The sequence below is a fragment of the Hemiscyllium ocellatum genome, chromosome 19 (assembly GCF_020745735.1).
Source record: "Hemiscyllium ocellatum isolate sHemOce1 chromosome 19, sHemOce1.pat.X.cur, whole genome shotgun sequence".
NCBI lineage: Eukaryota > Metazoa > Chordata > Chondrichthyes > Orectolobiformes > Hemiscylliidae > Hemiscyllium > Hemiscyllium ocellatum.
This window is the reverse complement of record NC_083419.1, coordinates 426,692-444,258: the sequence shown is the minus strand read 5'-3', so window position 1 is coordinate 444,258 and position 17,567 is coordinate 426,692. Positions and strand designations below refer to the sequence as shown.

At 44.4% G+C, this 17,567-nt stretch overlaps 1 protein-coding gene across 6 annotated transcripts in view; it reads left to right on the top strand.

Annotated features, from left to right (window-relative positions):
• The window catches only part of osbpl8 (oxysterol binding protein-like 8), a 419,660-nt gene that overhangs the window by 346,603 nt on the left and 55,490 nt on the right, over positions 1-17,567 (top strand). For all 6 annotated transcript variants that reach the window (XR_009645711.1, XM_060839573.1, XM_060839571.1 and 3 more), the window contains 2 exons: positions 486-622; positions 12,216-12,401. Coding sequence is in view for 5 of the 6 variants with exons in the window: in XM_060839573.1 (XP_060695556.1) it covers positions 486-622; positions 12,216-12,401 (323 nt within the window). In the remaining variant the exon portion in view is untranslated. The remainder of the gene's footprint in view (positions 1-485; positions 623-12,215; positions 12,402-17,567) is intronic.

The window sequence follows — 17,567 nt, the reverse complement described above, 5'->3', positions numbered from 1 at the left end:
CCCATCTAACACCTTGAACATTTTTTCCTTTTACCACTGGCTTAGCAATGCGTACCGTCTATCGCCTGGCATAGCTTACTGAGGTTCCTTAAACTGCACCTTGCAAACCCACGACCATGATCACCAAGAAGAACAAGGGTAGCAGATAAAGGGAACACCACCGCCTGCAAGCACCACCTACCTCTCAACATGCTGATATTGAACAATATCGGTGTCCCTGGGTCAAATTCCTGGAACTTACTGCCTAACAACAATTTGTATAACTACACCAAATGGACTGTAGCAATTCATCTTGTCAAAGGCAATTGGTGATGGATAATAAATGGTGGCCCAGCCAGGAACACACTCATTCCATGCATGATTTCAATCTAAGACAATATTAGCAAATAGATATGTTGGCGATCGTGTCATTTGTTTTAATAACATATTTCAGTGATATTGTTATAATTACAGTTAATTTTTCTCTGCTTTTTAACAATTTATAGGATGGTGAAGTAATAATCAATGACAAAAAGACTGGTGTATCAGAAACATTCTGGAACCCCACATCTGAAATCCGACAGCAGAGACTAACCAGGTGCACTGTGCTCTTTGATGAGCAGGAAGACATGGAGTCAGCAAAGTAAGCCATTCTTTCTGTACCCCATTTCAATTTGCCTTAGCTGAAAGTTTCCTTTAATATTCAAAATAACCAACTGAATTGCTTTAGTTTTGATCTGATCTGATCAAATTTTGAATCTAATGCCATATCTAGTCTACAACAACCATTATCATTTCTTCCAGCCACAATAGTAAGAACATAAGAAATAGGAATGGATCCTCGAACCTGTTTCAACATTCCGTTAGATTATGCATGCTCTGACTGTAGCCTCAAGTATATTTTACAGCCTGACATCCACACCTTGACATATTTGCAGCAACCTAGCTAACTCAGCCTTGCATGCATTCAGTCAACTTCCACTGCTCTCTGAGGAAGAAAATACGAAAGATAAAAGACTGTAGATAAGACATTTCCCTCCTTCCCTATGTTAAATGAGAGATCCTTTGGGCTGGATTTTCCAAGGCACAAGAATGGCCCTTCGACAAGGTAGGAAACCCCTGTCCGTCCCCCAACTCCTGCTGTCTTCATGAGATTATATTTTGTTAGTTTTTTCACCTAATCATGAGGTCCCACCAGGGATGCTCAAAAAGACCATAGACAACTATTTGAAATAATAACAAATAATGTCTAATAGGGGATGCGGTGGCATGATGGTAATGCATTGGGGGGTGGGGAGTAGACAGCCATAGCTGACAAAGGAAGTCAGGAAATGTATCGAAGAAAAAGAGAAAGCCTATAAAGTGGTCAAAAGATTAGATTAAATTACTTACAGTGTGGAAACAGGCCCTTCGGCCCAACAAGTCCACACCAACCCGCCGAAGCGCAACCCACCCATAAAAGCTCTGGGAAATCAGAAGATTGGGAAAACTACAAAAACAAAGAGGATAACAAAGAAAGAAATAAGGAAGGAGAGGATCAAATATGACAGTAAGCAAGCCAGTAATATTAGAAATTATAGTAAAAGTTTCTTTCAATACATAAGAAACAAATGAGAGGCAAAAGTAGAAATTGGGCCGCTCCAAATTGATGCAGGAAGGCTATAAGGGAATAGCTGAAGAATTTAATAAATACTTTGTGCCAGTCTTCTCAGTGGAAGACATGAGTAATATCCCAACAATTAAGGAGAGTCAAGGAGCAGAGTTGAGTATGGTAGCCATTACAAAAGAGAAAGTGCTAGAAAAGTTAAAAGGTCTAAAAATTGATGAATCTCCAGGCTCCGATGGGCTACATCCTAGGGTTGTGAGGGAGGTAACTGAGGAAATAGCTCACTGTTATCTTTCAAAAATCACTGGAGTCAGGGAAAGTCCGGATGATTGGAAAATCGCTGTTGTAACCCCCTTGTTCAAGAAAGGATCAAGATAAAAGATGGAAAATGATAGGCCTATTAGCCTAAACTCGGTTGTAGGTAAAATACTAGAATCCATTGTTAAGGATGAGATTTCTAAATTCTAAAGTGTAGGGCCAAATTAGAACAAGTCAGACCATAAGACATAAGAGTGGAAGTAAGGCCATTCGGCCCATCGAGTCCACTCCGCCATTCAATCATGGCTGATGGGCATTTCAACTCCACTTACCAGCATTCTCCCCGTAATCCTTAATTCATTGTGACATCAAGCCAGCATGGATTTAATAAGGGGAGGTCGTGCCTGACAAACCTGTTAGAATTCTTTGAAGAGGTAACGAATAGGTTGGACCAGCGAAACCCAGTGGATGTTACCTATCTCCAAAAGGACTTTGATAAGGTGTCTCACGGAAGACTGCCGAATAAGGTGAGGACCCATGGTGTTTGGGGTGAGCTACTGGCATGGATTGGGGATTGGCTGTCTGACAGAAGGCAGGGAGTTGGGATAAAAGGTTCTTTTTCAGAATGGCAGCTGGTGACAAAGTGGTGTCCTGCAGGGTTCACTGTTGGGGCCGCAGCTATTCACTTTGTATATAAATGATCTGATGAAGGGACTGGGGGTATTCTGCCAAAGTTCGCCAATGATACAAAGTTAGGTGGACAGGCAGGTAGTACTGAGGAGGTGGGGAGGCCGCAGAAAGATTTTCTAAAGGTTGATTTGCAGGCTGAGTCTGTGATTAAGAAAGCAAATGTAACGTTTTCATTTATCTCAAGAAAGTTGGAATGTTAAAGCAGTGATGTGCTTCTGAGACTTTATAAAGCTCTGGTTAGGCCCCATTTAGAATTCTGTCTCCAATTTTGGGCCCCACACCTCAGGAAGGACATACTGACACTGGAGCGTGTCCAGCGGAGATTCACACGGATGATCCCTGGAATGGTAGGTCCAACATATGATGATCGGCTGAGGATCCTGGGATTGTATTCATTAGAGTTTAGAAGGTTGAGGGGAAATCTAATTGAAACTTACATGGCTTAGAAAGGATGGATGATGGGAAGTTGTTTCTGTTAGGCGGGGAGACTAGGACCCGTGGGCATAGCCTTAAAATTAGAGGGGGTCAATTTAGGACGGAAATAAGGAGACATTTCTTCAGCCAGAGAGTGGTGGGCCTGTGGAATTCATTGCCATGGAGCGCAGTGGAGGCCAGGATGTTGTGTGTCTTCAAGGCAGAGATCGATAAATTCTTAATCTCGCAAGAAATTAAAGGATACGGGGACAGTGTGAATAAATGGAATTGAAAAATGCTTCAGCCATGATTAAATGGCGGAGTGAACTCGATGGGCTGAATGGCCTTGCTTCCACTCCTCTGTCTTCTGGTCTAACCCTGATGTCCAAGGATCATGCATGAAACAAGGGGAAGGGCTCAAGCATTCATTAGGGTTGATCATAGACTAAAATGGAATGTAAACCCCTGCCATTTCAACCCAATGGGTCATAAAAGGCAAGTGTTGAACAGATGTCAAGGATAAAAATTGAATTCATATGCACTTAAACTGGAGGGGCACCAATGTCCTGGGTGGGAGATTTGCTTGAGCTCTTTGGCAGGGGGATGGGAACCAGAGCTACAGATCAGAGGATAGGGTAGTTGTTGAATCTATTCCTGATGAAGGGCTTATGCTCGAAACGTCGAATTCTCTATTCCTGAGATGCTGCCTGGCCTGCTGTGCTTTGACCAGCAACACATTTGTAGTTGTTGAACAGACAGAAATAGAATGCAGAGACTCTGTCAGGAAGGATACACAATTGATAGGTCAAAGGGATGGGTTGTTTGTTTCAATGCAATAGTAATGATGAACTTAGTGCATGGATCAGTACTAGGAACTGCAGTGTTGTGGCCAAAGCAGGGACATGGATTTCCCAGAGACAGGAATGGTCGCTGGATGTTCCAGGGTTTAAATCTTTTAAAAAAGAACAAGGAAGGAGGTAAAGGAGGAGTGGGAGGAGCACTTGGTCCATATACTTCTCAACCCTTCCTATTCATATACCCATCCAAGTGCCTTTTAAATTTTGTAATTGTACCAGCCTCCATCACTTCCTCTGGCAGCCCTTTCCACACACTTCCACCACCCTCTGCAGAAAAAGTTACCCCTTAGGTCCCTTTCCTACCTTTCCCCTCTCACCATAAATCTATGCCCTCTAGGTCTGGACTCACCCACACCAGGGAAAAAAACTTTGCCTATTTACCCTATCCATGCCCTCATGATTTTATAAATCGCTATAAGATCACCCCTCAGCCTTTGAAGCTCCAGGGAAAATAGCCCCAGCCTTTTCAGTCTAGTCCGGTAGCTCAAATCTTCCAACCTTGGCGACATCCTTATAAATCTTTTCTGAACTCTTTCGAGTTTCACAACACTCTTCCAATAGGAAGGAGACCAGAATTGTCTACAGTGTTCCAAAAGTGGCCTTACCAATGTCCTGTAGAGCTGCAACATGACGTCCCAACTCTCATATCAATGCTCTGCCATTGGAGTATGGAAAGTATCCCGAAGACCTCCTTCACTATCCTATCTACCTGCGACTCTACTTTCAAGGAGCTATGAACCTGCACTCCTCGGCCACTTTGCTAGCAACACTCCCCAGGACTTTACCATAAGTGTATAGGTTCTGCTAAGATTTGCTTTCCCAAAATGCAACACCTCACATTTATCTAAATTAAACTCCATCTGTCTCTCAGCCCATTGGCCCATCTGATCAAGATCCCGTTGTAATCTGAGATAATCTTCTTCGCTGTCCACTAAACCTCCAATTTTGGTGTCATCTGCAAACTTTATAACTATACCTCCTATGTTTATATCCAAATCATTTATATAAATGACGAAACGTAGTGCAGCCAACACCGATCCTTGTGGCACTCCACTGGTCACAGGTCTCCAGTCTGAAAAACAACCCTTTACTACCACCCTCTGTCTTCTTCATTTGAGCCAGTTCTGTATCCAAATGGCTAGCTGTATTCCATGAGATCTAACCTTGCTAACCAGTTTCCCATGGGGAAACCTTGTCTTACTGAAGTCCATTTAGATTACATTTACCACTCTGCCCTGATCAATCCTCTTTGTTACATTTTCAAAAAACTCTAGTTTTCTAGATTACTTACAGTGTGGAAACAGGCCCTTCGGCCCAACAAGTCCACACCGACCCGCCTAGGCGCAACCCACCCAGACCCATTCCCCTACATTTACCTCTTCACCTAACACTACAGGCAATTTAGCATGGCCAATTCACCTAACCTGCACACTTTTGGACTGTGGGAGGAAACCCATGAAGACACAGGGAGAATGTGCAAACTCCACACAGTCAGTCGCCTAAGGCGGGAATTGAACCCGGGTCTCTGGCGCTGTGAGGCAGCAGTGTTAACCACTGTGCCACCATGCCGCCCAAAAGTTCGTGAGTCATGATTTCCCTTGGTAAATTATTGTATGATACATAAGAATGTGTTTTCAATTTAGGAATGATGCAAGGTTGACTGACATAGCAGTGTTCTGAACAGCAGTCTCTCTATCCCCATCTCCGTCCAGGTGAACTAAAGCCTCACCTGGTGCTTAGGTAAACACTATCCACATCCCTAGAGATAACAGGAGACACTTACAAACATTGAAAGAAAAAAAGTGTAGATACTAGAAATAAAAATCATCCCATAAATTTGTTTGCAATAAGGGAAAGCTTAGTGGTTACTTAACCAGTTTTCTAATGAGCCCTCCTTCCACCAGGCAACACAGCAGTAAATGACTTTAGACCTTAAGATATAGGAACAGAATTAGGCCACTCAGCCAATCGAGTCAGCTCCACCATTCAATCATGGCTGAAATATTTCTCAATCTCTTTCTCCAGCTTTCTCCCTTAACTCTTGATTCCTTCACCAATCAAGAAACTAGGCATCTCTGTCTTAAATACACTCAATGACTTGGCCTCCACAGCCTTCTGAAGCAATGAGTTTCACAGATTAACCACCCACTGGCTGAAGGAATTTCTCCTTGACTCAGTTCTGAATTGTTTCCCTTCACTCTGATGCTGTGCCCTCAGGTCCTAGTCTCTCCTGCTAATGGAAAAGTCTTCTCCATATCCATTCTATCCAGGTCTCTCCTTATTCTGTAAGTTTCAATGCAACTCCCCCTTTCTTCATTCTAAACCCCACCAGGTACAGACCCAGAGACCACAACCACACCTTCTATGACAGGCCCTTCACTTCTCAGGATATTCTTGTGAACCTCTTCTGGACCCCCACCAAGGCCAGCAAATCCTTCCTTAGATACAGAGCTCAAACTGCTCACAATATTCCAAATGTTGTCTGACCACAGCCTTATACAGCCTCAGCAGTACACCTTTGCTCTTGTATTCCAGCATTCTTGAAATAAATGCAAACGTTGTATTTGCCTCCTAACTGCCAACTGAACCTACATGTTAGCCTTAAAAGAACCATAAGCTAGGACTTCCAAGTTCCTTTGGGCTTCAGGTTTCCCAGATCTTTCCCCATTTAAAAAGTGGTCTACACCTCTGTTCTTCCTACCAAAGTGCATAACCTCACACTTTTGCCACGTAGTATTCCGTCTGCCACTGCTTTACCCAATTGCCTCACGAGTTCAACTCATTCTGAGCCTCCCCATCTCCTCAACATATCTTTGTGTTTACAATCTTAGAAACAATGCTCTCAGTTCCTTCAGTTATGGTCCCAACATAGATCCCGTGGAACTCCATTAGTCATCAGCTGCCATCCTGAAAAAGACATCCTGGGCCTCCTTCACCGCTGGTCCCTCACCACCAGACACCTGGAGAAAGAACACCTCATCTTCCACCTCGGAACACTTCAACCCCAGGGCGTCAATGTGGACTTCAACAGTTTCCTCATTACCCCTTCCCCCACCTCACCCTAGTTCCAAACTTCCAGCTGAGCACTGTCCCCATGACCTGTCCAGACTTGTCCTTCCTGAGAGTCGAGGAATAGGGAGAGAGAACAGTTAAATGCATGGCTACAGGGATGATGCAGGAGGGAGGGATTCCGGTATCTGGATAACTGGGGTCCTTTCTGGGGAAGGTGGGACCTCTATATGAGGATGGTCTCCACCTGAACCTGAGGGGCACCAGCATCCTTGCAGAGAGGTTTGCTAGTGCTCTTTGGGAGGGTTTAAACTAACTCTGCAGGGGCATGGGAACCTGGACTGTAGCTTTAGGGTACAGGACCTTGAGTGTAGGGAGGTTAGGAACAAGGCATCGATCTCGAAGGAGGGTGCCAGTAAACAGGAAGGTGGCTTGAAGTGTGTATACTTCAATGCCAGAAGTATAAGAAATAAGGTAGGTGAACTTACAGCGTGGGTTGGTACCTGGGACTTCAATGTTGTGGCCATTACAGAGACGTGGGTAGAACAGGGACAGGAATGGCTGTTGCAGGTTCCAGGGTTTAAATGTTTTAGTAGGGTCAGAGGTGGGGGTAAAAGAGGAGGAGGTGTGGCATTGCTTGTCAAGGATAGTATTACAGCAGTGGAAAGGACGATGGAGGAAGACTTGCCATCTGAGGTAGTTTGGGCTGAGGTTAGAACTAGGAAAGGTGAGGTCACCCTGTTAGGAGTTTTCTACAGGCCTCCTAATAGTTCGAGAGACGTAGAGGAAAGTATTACAAGGATGATTCAGGAGAAGAGTGAAAGTAGTAAGGTGGTTATTATGGGGGACTTTAACTTCCCAGATATTGACTGGGAAAGCTATAGCTCGAGTTCGTTAGATGGGTCGGTGTTTGTTCAATGTGTGCAGGAGGGTTTCCTGACACAATATGTAGACAGGCCAACAAGAGGTGAGGCCATACTGGATTTGGTTCTAGGTAATGACCCAGGCCAGGTGTTAGACTTGGAGGTAGGTGAGCACTTCGGGGACAGTGACCACAACTCGGTGACTTTTACTCTAGTGATGGAGAGGGATAAGTGTGCACTGCAGGGCAGGAGTTATATCTGGGGGCAGGGAAATTATGATGCGGTGAGGCATGACTTAGGATGTGTGGACTGGAAAAATAGGCTTCAAGGGAAGGACACAAATGATATGTGGAGCTTGTTCAAGGAGCAGCTATTGGGTGTCCTTGATAAGTATGTATCAGTCAGGCAGGGAGGAAAGGGTCTTGTGAGGGAGCCGTGGTTTAATAAGGAATTGGAATCCCTTGTAAAAGGGAAGAGGGCGGCCTATGTAAAAATGAGGCGTGAAGGTTCAATTGGGGCGATTGAGAGTTATAAGGTAGCCAGGAAGGATCTAAAGAGAGAGCTAAGAGCAGCGAGAAGGGGACATGTAAAGTCCTTGGTTGGTAGAATTAGGGAAAACCCAAAGGCTTTCTATAGATATGTCAGGAATAAGAGGATGACTAGGGTAGGTATCGGTCCCATCAAGGATAGTAGTGGGAAGTTGTGCGTGGAGGCGGAGGAGATTGGAGAGACACTAAATCAATACTTTTCGTCAGTATTCACTCAGGAACAGGACATTGTTGCTGATATGAATATTGAGTCACTAGTGATTAGAATGGATGGCTTTGAGGTATGTAGGGAAGAGTTCCGGGGAATACTGGAAAGGATGAAAATAGACAAGTCCCCTGGGCCTGATGGCATTTATCCTAGGATCCTCTGGGAAGCTAGGGAGGAGATAGCGGAGCCATTGGCCTTGATTTTTATGTCGTCATTGTCTACAGGAATAGTGCCAGAAGACTGGAGGATAGCGAATGTGGTCCCCTTGTTCAAGAAGGGGAGCAGGGACAGCCCTAGTAACTATAGGCCAGTAAGTCTCACTTCTGTTGTGGGCAAAGTCTGAGAGAGAATTGTAAGGGATAGGATCTATAAACATCTGGATAGGAATAATGTATTCAAGGATAGTCAGCATGGTTTTATGAAGGGCAGGTCGTGCCTCACAAACCTTATTGAGTTCTTTGAGAAGGTGACCAAGGAAGTGGACGAGGGTAAAGCAGTAGATGTGGTGTATATGGATTTTAGCAAGGCGTTTGATAAGGTTCCCCATGGTAGGCTACTCAAAAAATACGGAGGTATGGCATGAGGGTGCATTAGAGGTTTGGATTAGGAATTGGCTGGCTGGAAGGAGACAGAGGGTAGTAGTTGATGGCAAAGGTTCATCTTGGAGTGCAGTTACTAGCGGTGTTCCACAAGGATCTGTTTTGGGACCATTGCTGTTTGTCATTTTAATAAATGACCTGGAGGAGGGGCGAGAAGGCTGGGTGAGCAAGTTTGCGGATGACACGAAAGTCGGTGGAGTTATGGACAGCGAAAAAGGATGTTGCAGGTTACAGCGGGATATAGATAAGTTGCAGAGCTGGGCAGAAAGGTGGCAAATGGAGTTTAATGTAGCTAAGTGTGAAGTGATTCACTTTGGTAGGAGTAACAAGAAGATGGATTACTGGGCTAATGGTAGGCTACTTGGTAGTGTGGATGAGCAGAGGGATCTTGGTGTCCATTATCACAGATCTCTGAAAGTTGCCACCCAGGTAAATAGTGCTGTGAAGAAGGCATATGGTGTACTGGGCTTTATTGGTAGAGGAATTGAGTTTCGGAGTTCTGAGGTCATGTTGCAGTTGTATAAGACTCTGGTGCGGCCTCATCTGGAGTATTGTGTGCAGTTTTGGTCGCCATACTATAGGAAGGATGTGGAGGCACTGGAACAGGTGCAGAGGAGGTTTACCAGGATGTTGCCTGGCATGGTAGGAAGATCGTATGAGGAAAGGCTGAGGCACTTGGGGCTATTCTCATTGGAGAAAAGAAAGTTTAGGGGAGATTTGATAGAGGTGTACAAGATGATTAGGGGTTTAGATAGGGTTGACAGTGACAACCTTTTTCCGCGTATGGAGTCAGCTGTTACTAGGGGACACAGCTTTAAATTAAGGGGAGGTTGGTATAGGACAGATGTTAGGGGTAGATTCTTTACTCAGCGAGTTGTGAGTTCATGGAATGCCCTGCCAGTAGCAGTGGTGGACTCTCCCTCTTTATGGTCATTTAAGCAGGCATTGGATAAGCATATGGAGGTTATTGGGCTAGTGTAGGTTAGGTAGGCTTCGGTCGGTGCAACATCGAGGGCCGAAGGGCCTGTACTGCGCTGTATTTTTCTATGTTCTATGTTCTATCTCCTTTTCCACCTATCCACTCCACCCTCTCCTCCCTGACCTATCACCTTCATCCCCTCCCCCACTCACCTATTATACTCTATGCTACTTTCTCCCCACCCCCACCCTCCTCTAGCTTATCTCTCCACGCTTCAGGCTCTCTGCTTTTATTCCTGGTGAAGGGCTTTTGCCTGAAACGTCAATTTCACTGCTCCTTGGATGCTGCCTTAACTGCTGTGGTCTTCCAGCACCATTAATCCAGAAACTTTATCCCCACTGTCTGCTTTCTGCCAGTCAGTATCTTTCCCCTAATACTATAGTCAGTATCTTTCCCCGAATACTGTCGGCTCTGAATTTATTTACAACCTGCTGTGCAGCATTTTGTCCGAGGCCTTCTAGAAATCCACAGTGATCACTTCCACTGGCTTTCCTTTGTCTAACTTGCTCGTTCCCTCATCTAAGAGTTCTAACAGATTTGTCAGGCATGACCTTCCCTTGATGAAGCAGCGCTCACTCAGCCCTATTTTACCATGCCCTTCCAGGTGCTTGGCAGTTTCATTCTTAGTAATGGACTCTCTAATCTTACCAATGACTGAGGTCAGGCTAACCAGTCTATGATCTTCTGTCCTCTGCATCCCTCCCTTCTTAAGCAGGGGTGTTATATTCACCATGTTCCAGTCTGCTTGGACACTCCCTGATTCCAACGATTTCTAAAAGATTACCACCAATGTCTTCATAGTTTCCTCAGCTATCTCCTTAAGAACTCTGGGATGTAATCCGTCTAGCCCAGGTGATTTATCCACCTTCAACTTGCCCAGTACCACCTTAGTGATAGCCGCTGCACTCACCTCATGCCTTTTGACTTATTGAAGTTCTGGTATGCTACTGGTGTATTCCACCATGAAAACTGATGCAATGTACTTATTCAGTACCTCAGCCATTTCTTTGTTCCCCGTTATTGCTTCTCAGTCTCATTTTCCAGCAGTCTTCCTTGCCTCTTTCTTTCCATTTTCATGTCAACCCCCTACTCTGTGCCAGCCCCCTTCCCCATGGGTTTCTTTACCTTCTGCTCCCTAATCCAGTCTGCCTCATTACATATCACCAAATCCAGAACTGCCTGTCCCCTCGTGGGCTCTACCACAAGCTACTCCAAAGAAATCATCTTGTACACATTCCACAAATTTCTTCTTTTCGGATTCATACCAACCTAATTTTCCCAACTACCTATATATTGAAGTCCCTTATGTTGATTCTACTAGTGCCTTTTTTTACGTGCCTTTTCTATCTCATGTTTTATTTTCTGCCCCGACATCCTGACTGCTGGAGACCAATACGTAAGTCTCGTCAGGGTCTATTTTCCTTTGTGGTTCCTCAACTCTACCCACGTAGATTCTGTGTCTTCTGACCCTATATCATTTCTTGCTATCAATTTAATTTTGTTTCTTTTTTACAACGTCACACCACACCCTGTGCCCATTTGCCTTTTACGTGATATGGAATGATCACATGCTGACACCAGCAGAGAATGTGTTCCCAGTAGAATTTTATTTTGCACCATAATAACTGCCTACACAACCCAAAAGTCATATCTCTGTGCAAATGACCCTTTTCACTACTCTTCCCATATGCTTTCAAAACAATGAAATTGCAAGAAGTACATAAAACAATATTTTGAAATGAGATATGCTGCCTAGTTGGTATATTTGAAAAATGTGTTGCTGGAAAAGACATTTCAGGCATAAGCCCTTCTTCAGGAATCTGATTCCTGACCTGCTGCGCTTTTCCAGCAACACATTTTTCAGCTCTGCTCTCCAACATCTGCAGTCCTCACGTTCTCCTAGTTGGTATATTTCTTTGATAACTCAATATTTTGCAGCTGTCTCTCTTCATGGAATTGGTTATCAATAAAATAGTTCTCTATCTCATTGACAAGATCTTTTTATTTTGTAAGTTGTTTTGGCTCAATTGACAAAATTCTTGGATGAATGCATGTTTTTAATGATCCTTGTCTCTAAGAGTTAATTGAGAACCTGTTACATTTTGTATAATTCAATTCGTAGAATTTTAATAAAATATCGAACAATAAGGAAATGTTTAATGTTTGAACTTTATTCATGTCTTCCTTCTGTGACCATCTCCTTAGACTGTGGCGACATGTAACACATGCAATACACAACAAGGACCAAAATGAAGCTACAAATGAAAAGTTTGTCCTGGAAGAAACTCAACGTAAAGCTGCCAAACAGCGGAAAGCAAAGGGAGAGGAATGGGTTCCTCGCTTGTTTGAACAAGAACTAGTGACTGGAGAGTGGCAGTACAAATACGCAGAGTAAGCCTTCAGAAAATTAATTTTGCTATTGCTGTCCTTATGTCATGGAATATTGCTGAAAGAATAGTGTGCATTTCTGTTCAATGCTGTTAAGTACAACACTGCCAGATCAGGATTCTCCCAAACCCTGCAAAGAAAGATATGCATGAGTTTCTTTATGTGGGTAAATGCCAGTATTTTTATCATCATGTCTGTAAAGTAAACATTGCATTTGGCATGGCTAATTTTCCTTAGTTTTCCTTCCTGGTTGATGAGCTGTTGGCTTTGAGTTAATGGAATCTAGTTGATAGATTCATATGGTTTAACATTTCTGTGTTACATAGAACATAGAACATAGAAGGATACAGCGCAGTACAGGCCCTTCGGCCCTCGATGTTGCGCCGACCGAATCCTACCTAACCTATACTAGCCCAATAACTTCCAAATGCCTATCCAATGCCCACTTAAATGACCATAAAGAAGGAGAGTTCACCACTGATACGGGCAGGGCATTCCATGAACTCACAACCCGCTGTGTGAAGAATCTACCCCTAACATCTGTCCTATACCTACCACCCCTTAATTTAAAGCTATGTCCCCTAGTAACACCTGACTCCATTAGCGGTAAAAGGTTCTTAGTATCTACCCTATCTAAACCCCTAATCATCTTATACACTTCTATCAGATCTCCCCTAAACCTTCTCTTCTCCAATGAGAACAGCCCCAAGTGCCTCAGCCTTTCCTCATAAGATTTTCCTACCATTCCAGGCAACATCCTGGTAAACCTCCTCTGCACTCGTTCTAAAGCTTCCACATCCTTCCTATAGTATGGCGACCAAAACTGCACACAATACTCCAGATGAGGCCGCACCAGAGTCTTATACAACTGCAACATGACCTCAGGACTCCGGAACTCAATTCCTCTGCCAATAAAGCCCAGTACACCATATGCCTTCCTCACAGCACTATTTACCTGGGTGGCAACTTTCAGAGATCTGTGTACATGGACACCAAGATCCCTCTGCTCATCCACACTACCAAGTAGCCTACCATTAGCCCAGTAATCCATCATCTTGTTATTCCTACCAAAGTGAACGACTTCGCACTTAGCTACATTGAATTCCATTTGCCACATTTCCGCCCAGCTCTGCAACTTATCTATATCCCGCTGTAACCTACCACTTCCTTCCTCACTATCCACAACTCCACCGACTTTTGTGTCATCCGCAAACTTGCTTACCCAGCTTTCAAGTCCTTCCTCTAGATCATTTATAAAGATAACAAAAAGCAATGGTCCCAAAACAGATCCTTGTGGTACACCGCTAGTAACTGCGCTCCAAGATGAACATAATCCATCAACTACTACCCTCTATCTCCTTCCAGCCAGCCAATTCCTAATCCAAACCTCTAATGTATCCTCAATGCCATACCTCCGAAGTTTTAGCATTAGCCTACCATGGGGAACCTTATCGAACGCCTTACTAAAATCCATATACACAACATCTACTGCTTTACCCTCATCCACTTCCTTGGTCACCTTCTCAAAGAACTCAATAAGGTTTGTGAGGCACGACCTGCCCTTCACAAAACCATGCTGGCTATCCCTGATCACGTTATTCCTACCCAGATGTTCATAAATCTTATCCCTTACCATTCTCTCTAAGACTTTGCCCACCACTGAAGTCAGACTCACTGGCCTATAGTTGCTAGGGCTATCCCTACTCCCTTTCTTGAACAATGGGACCACATTCGCTATCCTCCAGTCCTCTGGTACTATTCCTGTTGACAACGATGACATAAAAATCCAGGCCAATGGCTCTGCTATCTCCTCCCTAGCTTCCCATAGGATCCTGGGGTAAATGCCATCAGGCCCAGGAGACTTATCTATATTCATCCTTTCCAATATTCCCAAAACCTCTTCCCTGCATATTTCCAGGCCATCCATTCTAATTATTTGTGATTCAATATTCACATCAGCAACAGTGTCCTGTTCCTGAGTGAATACTGATGAAAAGTACTGATTTAATGTCTCTCCAATCTCCTCCGCCTCCACACACAACTTCCCACTACTATCCTTGACTGGACCGATACCTACCCTAGTCATCCTTTTATTCTTGACATACCTATAGAAAGCCTTTGGGTTTTCCCTAATCCTACCAGCTAAAGACTTTTCATGTCCCCTTCTCGCTTTTCTTAACTCCCTCTTTAGCTCCTTCCTGGCTACCTTATAACTCTCAATCGCCCCTACTGAACCTTCACGCCTCATCTTTACATATGCCGCCTTCTTCCCTTTCACAAGGGACTCCAATTCCTTACTAAACCACGGCTGCCTCACAAGGCCCTTTACACCATGCCTGACTGGTACATACCTATCGAGGACACGCAGTAGCTGCTCCTTGAACACTCCCCACATCTCATTAGTGTTCTTCTCTTGAAGCCTGTTTTTCCAATCCACACATCCTAAGTCATGCCTCACTGCATCATAATTTCCCTGCCCCCAGCTATAGCTCTTGCCCTGCGGCACACGATTATCCCTCTCCATCACTAAAGTAAAAGTCACCGAGTTGTGGTCACTGTCCCCGAAGTGCTCACCTACCTCCAAGTCCAACACCTGGCCTGGTTCATTACCTAGAACCAAATCCAATATAGCCTCCCCTCTTGTTGGCCTGTCGACATATTGTGTCAGGAAACCCTCCTGCACACATTGTACAAACACCGACCCATCTAATGAACTCGAGCTATAGCTCTCCCAGTCAATATCTGGGAAGTTAAAGTCCCCCATAACAACCACCCTGCTACCTTCACTCTTTTCCTGAATCATCCTCGCAATATTATCCTCTACTTCTCTAGGACTATTAGGAGGCCTGTAGAAAACACCTAACAGGGTGACCTCACCTTTCCTATTTCTAACCTCAGCCCAAACTACCTCAGATGGCAAGTCCTCTTCCATCGTCCATTCCACTGCTGTGATACTGTCTTTGACAAGTAATGCCACGCCTCCCCCTTTTTTACCCCCATGTCTGATCCTACTAAAACATTTGAACCCTGGAACGTGCAACAGCCATTCTTGTCCCTGTTCTACCCACGTCTCTGTAATGGCCACAACATCGAAGTCCCAGGTACCAACCCACGCTGCAAGTTCACCTACCTTATTCCTTATACTTCTGGCATTGAAGTATACACACTTCAATCCACCTTTCTGGTTACAGTCACCCTCCTTAGAGATCGCTGCATTATTCCTAACCTCCCTACACTCAAGGTCCTGTACCCTAAAGCTACAGTCCTGGTTCCCATGCCCCCGCGGAGTTAGTTTAAACCCTCCCAAAGAGCACTAGCAAACCTCCCCCCAAGGATACTGGTGCCCCTCAGGTTCAAGTGTAGACCATCCTTTTTATAGAGGTCCCACCTTCCCCAGAAAGGACCCCAGTTATCCAGAAACCGGAATCCCTCCCTCCTGCACCATCCCTGTAGCCACGCATTTAACTGCTCTCTCTCCCTGTTCCTCGACTCTCTATCACGTGGCACGGGTAACAAACCAGAGACTACAACTCTGTTTGTTCTAACTCTGAGCTTCCAACCTAGCTCCCTGAAAGCCTGCCTTACATCCTCACCCTTCTTCCTACCTATATCGTTGGTGCCAACGTGGACCACGATCTGGGGCTGCTCCCCCTCCCCCTTAAGGACCCGGAAAACACGATCAGCGACATCACGTACCCTTGCACCTGGGAGGCAACATACCAAACGTGAGTCCCTGTCGCCCCCACAAAACCGTCTGTCTGTACCCCTCACTATCGACCCTTTGAAACAGCCCATCATCAATTCGTAGTTCTGAATACGATCTCCTGGCTGGAATACAGGCAGATGTTCTTATACTGATGCACCAGCTCTTCATTTTTTGAAAAGCAGAGAATTGTCACTATTCAGCACTTGGAGTAGATTAATAGGTCACATGCCTCATTGCTGTAGGTGAAGCTTTACTGAAATGACCTTTGCTTTTGATAGAAAATTATTTTGTGCAGAGCAATGTCAGAAATTCCTGAGAGATATGGTCATTTAAATGCCAAATTCTTTAAATGTCCTTTCATCCATTTTTGGCTTTCCATTATTGCCTTGGTTTCTCTGTTGTAAGTATGGAGCATGTCATTTCAGCGTTACCACAGTGATTGCAAGGATTCTTTTTCGTAAATTCATTTTTGGGATGAGAGTGTTATGGCAGGCCTGTTGTTTGTTGTTCATTCTTAGTTGGCCTGAAGAAGGTGGTAGCGAGCTCCCTTGTCCCATTCAGTACATTTGTACAGGTACATACCAGGTATAGGTACAGTGCATTTGTACAGGTACATACCAGGTATAGGTACAGTACATTAGTACAGGTACATACCAGGTATAGGTACAGTACATTTGTACAGGTACATACCAGGTATAGGTACAGTGCATTTGTACAGGTACATACCAGGTGTAGGTACAGTGCATTTGTACAGGTACATACCAGGTGTAGGTACAGTGCATTTGTACAGGTATGCCCATAGTATGCCCAAAGTGCTATTAGGGAGGGACTCTCAAGATTTCGGCTCAGCAACAGTGAGGTTTCTGTATTATATATATTTTTAAAGGCAGAAGATTGTGATACTGAATACAATCATTACTAAATATGTGGTCTGAATATTTGTGAGAGTGCTGGGGAGTCAGAGTCAGGTCCATAGAACAGAGAACGTTACAGTGTAGTGCAGGCCCTTCGGTCCTCGATGTTGTGCCAACCTCTGAAACCAATCTGAAGCCTATCTAACCCACACTATTCTATTCTTGTCCATATGCCTATCCAATGGTCATTTAAATGCCTGTAAAGTTGGTGAGTCTACAGCTGTTGGCCGGCAGTGCTTTCCACACCGCCACTACTCTCTGAGTAAAGCAACTACCTCTGACCTCTGTCCTATATCTATCACCCCTCAATTTAAAGCTATGCCTCCTTGTGCATGCCATCACCATCTGAGGAAAAAAGCTCTCATTGTCCACCTGATCTAACCCTCTGATTATCAATCAATCGCAATTAGGTCACCTCTCAACTCTTCTCTCTAACGAAAATTGCTTCAAGTTCCTCAACCTTTCCTCATAAGACCTTCCCTCCATACCAGGCAACATCCTAGTAAATCTCCTGTAAACCCTTTCCAAAGCTTCCACATCCTTGCTATA